This window comes from Triticum dicoccoides, chromosome 5B (assembly GCF_002162155.2).
Source record: "Triticum dicoccoides isolate Atlit2015 ecotype Zavitan chromosome 5B, WEW_v2.0, whole genome shotgun sequence".
Taxonomy (NCBI): Eukaryota; Viridiplantae; Streptophyta; class Magnoliopsida; order Poales; family Poaceae; genus Triticum; species Triticum dicoccoides.
In genome coordinates, this window is record NC_041389.1 from 565,590,498 (window position 1) to 565,601,294 (window position 10,797).

A 10,797-nucleotide genomic window follows, 5' to 3' on the forward strand; every position below is an offset into this window, starting at 1 on the left:
ATCGCCTCGGTTCCCGCGGGAATCAATACAAAGGTTGTCGCGCCGGTCAGCCTTCATTTGATGCCTCACGGGCGACGGAGTGAAGACGCCGCCGACGCGGGTCCCGCCCGCATGTGCCACGCGTCCGCCCGCATGCCGCCGCCCCGCCACCCCGCTTCGGCTATAAAAGGCGCCCCCTTCCCGCCGGTGAGCGCAATAGCCTCCCCCACTCCCTCCCGCGAAAGCCTTCTCCCCGCCGGCGAGCTCTCACGCCACTTCCCCCTGCCCGCCGACGAGCGAAACCATGACGGAGAGATACCCAGGCGACGGCGCAGCGGCAAACGGCTTCGGCCGCCGGCACCTCCAGGAGCTGGAGGCGCGCCTTCTGTACGAGGCCGAGTACCCGGCGCCCCCCGACATGCGCGTGTCGGGTTCGTGGAGGCTGAGCGTCGGAGGCGTCCCGGTGCCGCTGGTGCCCGAAGGGGCGGCATGGCGGGCGGAGATCACCCGCATCCACTCGTCGCTGACAGAGGAGCAGAGGAACGAGCCGAGGTACGCGCCCGATAGCGAAACGCTGTGGACGTTGTACTTCGAGTGCCACCGCGAGGAGCAGATCGCCTCCGTCAACGGCATCATCTCCCACGGCCGCCTCAACTCTGAAGGACGGCATGAGTGGTGGGGCGTCCCCGACCGCACCCTCGACGCCGTCGTCGACCACATCGAGACTGACAATGTGCCGCGGCTAGAGTACCCGGCGCGACCCTCCTTCTCTCGCCGCCGTGGCAGTTCCTGGATGTCGCGGCGAATGGAGCCGGGGTCGTCCTCGTCGTCGAGCTCCGGCTCGCCGACCCTCCGCCCCGCCAAGCCTGAGCCGGAGGGGACACCGCTCGGGCGCCGCGCTCGCAGCGGCGCCCTCGTCATCAACGAGCCCTCGCCTGCGGCGGCGCCGGCAAGGCGCTCCCTCCGCCTGGTCCGGCCGAAGCCCGAGCCGGAGATGCTCCCCGTGAAGCCGGAGCACGCCGGCATGGTGGCCCCCGACGACAAGTCCGCCCTCAAATGGGTGAGGGAGGACTACGTCCGCGAACAGATGCGCCACCAGCGTCGGGCGTACCTGGACACCCAGGCCAGTAGCCGCGCCGAGGCCCGTCGCCGCACCGAGGAGGGCGGTGTCATCGTCATCGACAGCGACGACAAGGACGAGGCTGGGCCGTCAAGCGCTGTCGGCGACCACGGCGAGGGATGCAGCAGGGACGCTGTAGGCGAGGTGCGCGACGACGACGACGACGACGGCAGCGGCGGTGGCTACACCCGCTTCTACAGGCTTCTCGGCATATAGACGGCGACTGTGGCGGCAGCGACTAGGCTTTTTAGTTCGTTTTTAAGTTAGTTCATGCATGTTTTTAAGTTTTTGTACAAATTTCGACAAAAAAAGGCCGAGTTCATGCAAAAGTCGCCGAGGTTGCAAAAAAATTAAAACGAGCTTCGCCGAACCCGCAGCGACCGTGGGCCTGTGACTGAGAGCGAACCGAATCCCAGGGGGCGATCTAGCGCCGGCTCGCCCCCATGCCGGTCTTTTGCAGCACCCTGGGGGGCCGAACGGCTGGAGATGCTCTTAGGGCTTCCAACAGGCTCCAGCGAGTTCCTTTCCAGAGAACTTTGTTTCTTGTATCTCCACGTGGTGAAGCTCACGCACGAGGTGGCTGCACGATCGGGCCAGTTCCTTTCCGGAGACCTTTCCTTTCCATTGTGAATTGAACTGAAGCGATTGCTTTTTACTTTGTATTGCATTGCACAAAGGTGTACACATGCTTGAGGTTGCATGCTTGATCTGGAGACTCCCCCTCCTCCTCCCCCTCCCTCCCCCGTGCGGCAGCGCCGCCCCGCACCGGGGAGCCCCTGCCCTCCTCCTACAGCCGCGCCTCACCTCTGCTCCCCTCCGCCGTCGTCGCCCGGGGCGTCACAGGGCAAAGCCCTTATGGCGTGGCGGCGACGGCCGTTTTCTCCTTGGATCTTGATCTGGTTGGGAGGCGGCGCTCCTTTCCGGCCAGATCGGCGGCGGTGGCGCAGATCGGCGGCGACACGGATGTGGTACGGTGGCGGTGGAGGACGGCACCAGCAACGGCGGATCTGGCCTTGACTCAGTCGGGCTAATTCGTTGTGCTACCGATCTTAATCGCCGTTTGCGGTGCACTGCTCCTCGACTTGATCTGCAACACGAGGATGTCTGGGGCGCCGACCCTAGGCTTGGTGGTGGTGGCCTTCTTCTTCATCAGAGTTGGTCGGTCGGTTGGCTGTGCTTGCATGGTCATGGCGGCGGAGGTCGCAGTGGCTAGTGGCTTAGCCGGTCAGCGGCGACGGAACATGGCCGGTGGCAGCGGCAATGTTCTGTCTGGATCCCTGGGTAGTGGCCCTGGATGGTGGCGGCCGGTGAAGCTAGGGCTTCCCGCGGCGGCATGGTGTGGTGCAGTCCCTGTCCAAGGCAGATCTGTGACGGCGATCTGATCTACGGATTGGTTCGGATCAGAGACGGTGACGAGCACGCGGGATCCATCTCGGAGGCTCCGGCGGCTTAGCGAGGCGGGGTAGGAGCCCTCCTCCTAGGCTCTAGTGGTGGCACACTTAGGCAGTGGCCGGTGCGCTAGGGCTCCTACGGCGGCACTGTTGTTGCGGTTGGTCGCCGGATCTAGGCGGCTAGATCTGGGGTTCTGAGGGCGGTCGAGACGATGCACAGGTTGTCAGGTGGACTACTTGTGATGGATCCGGGTGAAAACCTGGTCTTCAGTCGATGGCCGGAGCCGGTGATGACGATGCCCTTATCATTGTTTTCTTCATGAAGGCATCATCGAGGTGAAGCTCCCAGCTCCACTCAATACCTCCGGGGAAACCCTAGATCAGCTGATTGGATGTTGGCGGCAATCATGTGTCGTTACCCCCTTGGGGGCGGCATTCTTGGAGGTGCACTCGTTCTTGCGGGACCAGCGGACGACTTCTTTGGTGGAGCGGTGCTTCATCCTGCACATTGATGGCGACGGATCTCGGCGACGTGGCGCAGTGCAGATTCGGCGTTCGATGTGTTAGGATGGACTCACGCAGGAGGACAACGTTGTCTGGCGTCGTGGTGGCGTCGATGGCAGAGAGACCTGGCACGGTAGATGCAACAGTACAACTCTAAAGATGGACTGGTGGCAGGTGGCTGCGGCGGCTCATACCCGGCAGGCGTCCTGGTTGAGGAATGCGCCGGACTTGTAGGTGCCCCATACCCGGCAGGCGTCCTGCTTGGGACCGCAGGTCTTAGATGTTTAGGTTTGACTGCGAGGTCTGTTTGGTATTAGGTCCAGACTATCAGCATCCTTTCATCAACTGGATAGGAGTAGCGACAGATATTGCCTAGACGGTGGCTTTAGTCTTACTGTTGTATGACTTTGTAAGGTCTTGTGTGAATAATTAATAAAATGATTGCATGCATCGTCCAGATGCAGAGGCCGGGGGCCCTCCTCCATTTCTAAAAAAACAAAGATGTACACTGTCTATCTTAATTTCTAAATGATGGCCGGTCACATGGACGTGTGAGCAGGGGATTGACAAGGCAACTAACAGAATTCTATTACTACGAGGAGGCAACTGATAAAGTAAAAATATTGTTACTCACCCTACTATCATCAGATGGAGACACACACGCAGAATCCACTGGACAAGGCGACTAACATAATTCTATTACCACGAGGATGCAACTAATAGAGTAAAAATATTGTTACTCACACGTACTATCATCACAGAGACACACGCAGAATCCAGCTGTGCTTATTAACACCTCTAGCTACCTACGTAGGTTGCTTCATTTGTAATCAACTAATCAACCAATATAACTCCACTGCCATGTTATACACTACTACTTGTCACTCCAGCTAGGTAACTGCAATGCTAATTAATGCAGCCTCCAGATCTGGTTTGTTTCACCCAGCCTATAAAACCACACAATATGTACCTTCAGTTCTCACACAACACACACACAAAGCACAGCAGGTGCAACACTAACTGCAAGCACAAGAAGGAGGCAGCAATGACGAAGCATCGCCTCCTCGCCGTGCTCCTCATCGGGATAGTTGCAGCCTCCTCTTTCAACCAAGCAGCTACGGCTGGCCGAGGCCTTGCTGTTGTTGAGAAGTTCGCAGAGCTAGAGCCAAAGCCAGAACCCAAACCAGAGCCAATGCCCAAACCTATGCCACACCCAGAGTCAGAGCCCTGCAAACCTGAACCGCTGCCCAAACCCGAACCAAAGCCTGGACAGAAACCTGAACCAGAACCCAAGCCCAAGCCGATGCCAAAACCAAAGCCAAAGCCCAAGCCCTGCTCCAAACCGAAGCCAGATCCTAAGCCCGAGCCAATGCCGAAACCCGAACCAAAGCCGGAGCCCAAGCCTAATGAACCGAAACCGAAGCCGCCTCCTAAGTGCAAACCACCGACAGCTCACAACTAATGGGATACTTGTATATGACAGTTGATGGAGGAGACCCCATACGGAGCCACACTGTGCTATTTCTAGAATACGTGGTGTAGTATTCCCTGTATTCCATTTATTTGTATTGTTCCATGCATGTGTGATGAGTATTAGTACTCTGTACTTATTATTTGCTTGTTGGTATATGTTCATCTACTTTGTATGTGACTTGACTCGTTGTCCTTTTGAGTATCTACGCATGATGGTATTCATTTTCATGAATGAGCTATTTTGTCAGTGATCTGCAGTCTATGTTGTTTTCTCTATGGCGTGCAGTCTCAGTTATTTTCTCTATAGGATTGTTTCATTATTATGTGGTCTTTTTTGGCGGAAAAGATGATGTCAACAAAAGGGAAGAGAAGGCCTCCTAAATAGCAGCACACATATGAAGTGTATAGTGTGCACGTACGTGTCTGGTGTTCTAGATGTATAAAGTGTACTCATACGCCAGACAGCGGTTTTGTTCTCTACCCTTCGCCTATGAACTAAGTCCCGACCAGGTGCGTTAGTATTTATACCCAGGCTCTACGAGTGAGCTGGCTCCGTTGCTAGTTATTCTAGGTAAACGTCACACACATTGCTACGGAAATTTAAAGCAATGAAATTATAAAAAATAGCATATATGTGAATAATACCATACAACATTCTCAACGTATGACAATAGAAAACCTAGATGTAACTGGAGGGTGGATGCATGTTATATTGTCTTGCGACCTTCAAGTTTAATTATTTGTTGTTGAAAGATAATAAATAGTAAAAATAATGAGGTGAAGAGCTTGCGTGTGTTTCCTGATGTGGAGGGCTTGCATATGATGGAAAGTGAAAAGTTGAATGATTACATGCACCCCTGATGATGTGGAGGACTTGCATGTGATGAAAAATGGTAAGTGAAAGTTGATTGGTTGCATGTCCTTCATGATGTGATTAATTTTCACGTGCATTTAAATTTGATGACTTACTTAGATATATAGGATATATGTGTGAAAGGTAACTGCACCCCCCCCCCCTCTGGTATACACTCCCTCCGTTCCAAAATAGATGACTCAACTTTGTACTAACTTTAGTACAAAAGTAGTACAAAGTTGAGTCATCTATTTTGGAACGGAGGGAGTATGTGTGAAAGGTAATTGCACCCCCTGGTCAAGAGATTAGTGGCGGAACTACCCGCAAAATATTGGGCAGGCCGAGGCGGCCCATCCTGAAGGAAAACACATTTTTATCTCTCAAACACTAGTAGAAAAGGGGGCATTGGTCCAGGCCGGGTCAGCGCTTTAGTCCCGGTTCAATCCAGAACCGGGACCAATGGAGGAATTGGATCCGGTTCGTGAGCCCCGGGGGCCGGCCGGGCCACGTGGGCCATTGGTCCCGGTTCATCTGGACCTTTTGGTCCCGGTTGGTGGGACGAATCGGGACCAATGTGCCTTGCTCCTGGCCCACCACCACTGGTCCCGGTTTGTGGCATGAACCGGGACCAAAGGCTTCCCTTTCGTCCCGGTTCAAGCCACGAACCGGGACCAATTAATTTCCTATATACCCTCGCCCGCGAGCAGAGCACTCTCACTGCTCTGTTTTTCGTGGACGGCGAGGAGAGAGCTTTGTGGTGCTCTAGCTCACCTCCTATGCACACGAGGTGTTCGATGGAATGCCCGAGGCACACTACTTAAGCTTTCTCCTCTCCAAGCTCGACCTCCAAGCTCCATTTTCCTCAATATTTGTCTAGGTTTAGCGGTCCGTCACGTCCCGTCCCCGTCTTCACCGTCGTCGATCGCCCGCGCCGATCTCGTCGCCGGCACCACCGTGGTGAGCCTCTTGTTCTTATCTTCTTTCTGAAAGGAAAAAAATTTCTTACTTGTATGTTTATATAGATACTTGTATAATTTTCTTACTTTTATTATTGCATCTTATATAGTGCGATGGTTTTGGTATCCGCCCCCGTCGGTCCTCGTCTTGTCTATGATTCGGATGTGGTATATATTATCTTTTCATAACTATTGGTTCATCTATTGTTTATGACAATTATGCCGACCAACGTGACATAGATTTTATTTATCTAGGAGGTTGTTGAACCGGAAATTCCAACCGACCCTATTGTCGAGAGGTTAAATTTAGTTGAAGAAGAAAACAGTTTCTTGAAGGAAAAATTAGAAAAATTGAGGAGGAGAAGATGATATTGGAGTTGCATGTTGCGGATGTCGTGGATGATCACAAGATCAAGATGGATGCAATGCGCTTGAAGATTAGAAAGATTAGAAAATATGCCATTCATACCGAGGCTTGGTATCATTATGCCGTTGGATCAGTTGTTACATTGGTTGCGATTATGATTGCATTTGTTTTCGCATTGAAATATTTTACATAGTTTCAATGTATGGTTTAATTAATTTAGATGCTCTGCAGAGCTTTATGTTGTTAGATGAGAACTATGTATGTACTTTGGTTTTAATGTGATGATGAACTTCTATTAATTTGGTCACTTAATTATCTATTCATGATGTTCTGTAATGATTTTTGACACACTTGATTATATATAATGCACGCAGATGAACCGGCAATGGATGTACGGTTCAAGACACACCTCCGAGTACATTAAGGGCGTGCATGAATTTCTCGAAGTGGCTGAGGCAAACAAGCAGAATGGTTTTTATGTGTTGTCCATGCCCTATATGTGGGAATACAAAGTCTTACTCTGACTGGAAAGTCCTTCACACCCACCTGCTTTACAAGGGTTTCATGCCACATTATAATGTTTGGACGAGGCACGGAGAAATAGGGGTTATGATGGAAGACGGCGAAGAAGAAAAGTACAATGACAACTATGTGCCCCCTGAATACGTGATGCTACTGAAGATCAAGAGGAACCAGACGATGTGCACGATGATGCTGCAACAGGCGAAGCTGCTGAAGATCAAGAGGAACTAGACGATGTGCCCGATGATGATGATCTCCGCCGGGTCATTGTCGATGCAAGGACGCAATGCGAAAGTCAAAAGGAGAAGCTGAAGTTCGATCGCATGTTAGAGGACCACAAAAAAGGGTTGTACCCCAATTGCGAAGATGGCAACACAAAGCTCGGTACCGTACTGGAATTTCTGCAGTGGAAGGCAGAGAATTTTGTGCCTGACAAAGGATTTGAGAAGCTACTGAAAATATTGAAGAAGAAGCTTCCAAAGGATAACGAATTGCCCGACAGTACATACGCAGCAAAGAAGGTCGTATGCCCTCTAGGATTGGAGGTGCAGAAGATATCCTCTACCGCGGTGCGTACAAGGATCTGAACGCATGCCCGGTATGCGGTGCATTACGGTATAAGATCAAGCGAGATGACCCTAGTGATGTTGACGGCGAGCCCCCCAGGAAGAGGGTTCCTGCGAAGGTGATGTGGTATGCTCCTATAATACCACGGTTGAAACATCTGTTTAGAAACGGAGAGCATGCCAAGTTGATGTGATGGCACAGTGAGGACCGTAAGAAAGACGGGAAGTTGAGAGCACCCGCTAACGGGTCGCAGTGGAGAAAAATTGAGAGAAAGTACTGGGATGAGTTTGCAAGTGACCCAAGGAACGTATGGTTTGCTTTAAGTGCGGATGGCATTAATCCTTTCGGGGAGCAGAGCAGCAATCACAACACCTGGCCCGTGACTCTATGTATGTATAACCTTCCTCCTTGGATGTGCATGAAGCGGAAGTTCATTATGATGCCAGTTCTCATCCAAGGCCCTAAGCAACCCGGCAACGACATTGATGTGTACCTAAGGCCATTAGTTGAAGAATTTTTACAGCTGTGGAATGGAAACGGTGTACGTACGTGGGATGAGCACAAATAGGAGGAATTTCACCTAAAGGCGTTGCTGTTCATGACCATCAACGATTGGCCCGCTCTCAGTAACCTTTCAGGACAGACAAACAAGGGATACCACGCATGCACGCACTGTTTACTTGACACCGATAGTATATACCTAGGAAGCTGCAGGAAGAATGTGTACCTGGGCCATCGTCGATTTCTTCCGACCAACCATCAATGTCGAAAGAAAGGCAAGCATTTCAAAGGCGAGGCAGATCACCGGAGGAAGCCCGCCATGCGTACCAGTGTCACGTACTTGCTATGGTCAATGATTTACACGTAATCTTTGAAAAGGGTCCCGGCGGACTAGCTGTTCCGAGTGACGCTGGGGGACACGCACCCATGTGGAAGAAGAAATCTATATTTTGGGACCTACCCTACTGGAAAGACCTAGAGGTCCGCTCTTCGATCGACGTGATGCACGTGACGAAGAACCTTTGCGTGAACCTGCTAGGCTTCTTGGGCGTGTATGGGAAGACAAAAGATACAGCTGAGGCACGGGAGGACCTGCAACGTTTGCACGAAAAAGACGGCATGCCTCCAAAGCAGTATGAAGACCCTGCCAGCTATGCTCTTACCAAAGAAGAGAAGGAAATCTTCTTTGAATGCCTGCTTAGTATGAAGGTCCCGACTGGCTTCTCGTCAAATATAAAAGGAATAATAAATATGTCAGAGAAAAAGTTTCAGAACCTAAAGTCTCATGACTGCCATGTGATTATGACGCAACTGCTTCCAGTTGCATTGAGGGGGCTTCTACCGGAAAACGTCCGATTAGCCATTGTGAAGCTATGTGCATTCCTCAATGCAATCTCTCAAAAGGTGATTGATCCAGAAATCATACCAAGGCTAAGGAGTGATGTGGTGCAATGTCTTGTCAGCTTCGAGCCGGTGTTCCCACCATCCTTCTTCAATATCATGACGCACGTCCTAGCTCATCTAGTTGACGAGATTGTCATTCTGGGCCCCGTATTTCTACACAATATGTACCCCTTTGAGAGGTTCATGGGAGTCCTAAAGAAATATGTCTGTAACCGCGCTAGGCCAGAAGGAAGCATCTCCATGGGCCATCAAACAGAGGATGTCATCGGGTTTTGTGTTAACTTCATTCCTGGCCTTAAGAAGATAGGTCTCCCTCAATCGCGGTATGAGGGGAGACTGACTTGAAAAGGCACGCTTGGAAGGGACTCAATAATATGCAGGGACGGATATTCTTGGTCTCAAGCACGCTACACAGTTCTACAGAACTCTACCTTGGTGACCCCGTATGTCGATGAACATAAGAACAGTCTGCGCTCCAAACACCCGGAGCAGTGCGACGACTGGATTACATGTGAACACATCAGGACTTTTAGCAGTTGGTTGGAAGCACGTCTCAGAGGTGACAACACTGTTTGTGATGAGTTGTACTTGTTGTCCAGGGGACCATCTTCGACTGTTACGATTTGGAAAGGATACGAGATAAATGGGAATACATTTTACACGATTGACCAAGATCAAAAGAGCACCAACCAAAACAGCGGTGTCCGCTTTGATGCAACAACCGAGAGGGGAAAGGACACATATTATGGTTACATAGTGGACATATGGGAACTTGACTACGGACATGATTTTAAGGTCCCTTTGTTTAAGTGCAAATGGGTCAATCTGTCAGGAGGCGTGGTACAGGTAGACCCACAGTACGGAATGACAACAGTGGATCTGAAAAATCTTGGGTACACTGACGAACCGTTCGTCCTAGCCAATGATGTGTCACAGGTTATCTATGTGAAGGACATGTCTACCAGACCGAGAAAAAGAAAAGATAAGGAAGCGAATACATCATACGATGAGCCAAAGCGCCACATAGTTCTTTCAGGAAAAAGGACATCGTGGGAGTGGAGGGCAAGACAGACATTTCTGAAGATTATGAAAAGTTTCATGAAATTCCTCCCTTCAAAGTCAAGGCTGACCCCAGCATCCTGATAAGTGATGAAGATTATCCATGGTTACGGCGCAATAAGCAAATACACAAGCGAAGAAAAAGTGAAGACTTTCTCCCGCAACTATTATGATGATACCATGCCAACTTTGTAACACACGAGTATGATACCATTGTCCATTTTGTACATGCACATGCTATATATGTGGGTGAATTTATGATACCATGCCAACTTTCAACTTTTTCATAGTTCATTTGAAATAAAGCAAGAAAAAAACAAAAAAACAAAAAAAGTGTTTTCAAATTTGGAAATTAATGGCACTAATATAAAGTTTATAATTTTTCTAAAACTAAAAGCAAAAAGAATTAAAAAATAAAGCAAAAAACAAAAGAAAATAAATAATGCAGAATACAAAACAAAAAGACAATTAAAAATAGCAACAATAAGTATTTTGTTGTAAGTAGAAACAAAATAAAATAAATAAAGCAAGAAAGAAAACAAAAAAACAAAAAAAGTATTTTCAAATTTGAAAACTAATGGCACTAACAGAAAGTTTATAAT

General features: G+C 50.0%; 1 protein-coding gene across 1 annotated transcript; it reads left to right on the top strand.

Moving 5' to 3' along the window:
- Positions 1–3,988: 3,988 nt before the first annotated feature.
- On the top strand, positions 3,989–4,695 carry LOC119306166 (protein TsetseEP-like). Its single transcript, XM_037582467.1, has one exon. The coding sequence runs from the start codon at positions 4,040–4,042 to the stop codon at positions 4,454–4,456; it is 417 nt and encodes a 138-aa protein (XP_037438364.1). The 5' UTR covers positions 3,989–4,039; the 3' UTR covers positions 4,457–4,695.
- Positions 4,696–10,797: the final 6,102 nt, after the last annotated feature.

Bases quoted from the DNA above. Each gene is read 5' to 3' on its own strand.
- LOC119306166 (XM_037582467.1), top strand. From the start codon at position 4,040: ATGACGAAGCATCGCCTCCTCGCCGTGCTCCTCATCGGGATAGTTGCA.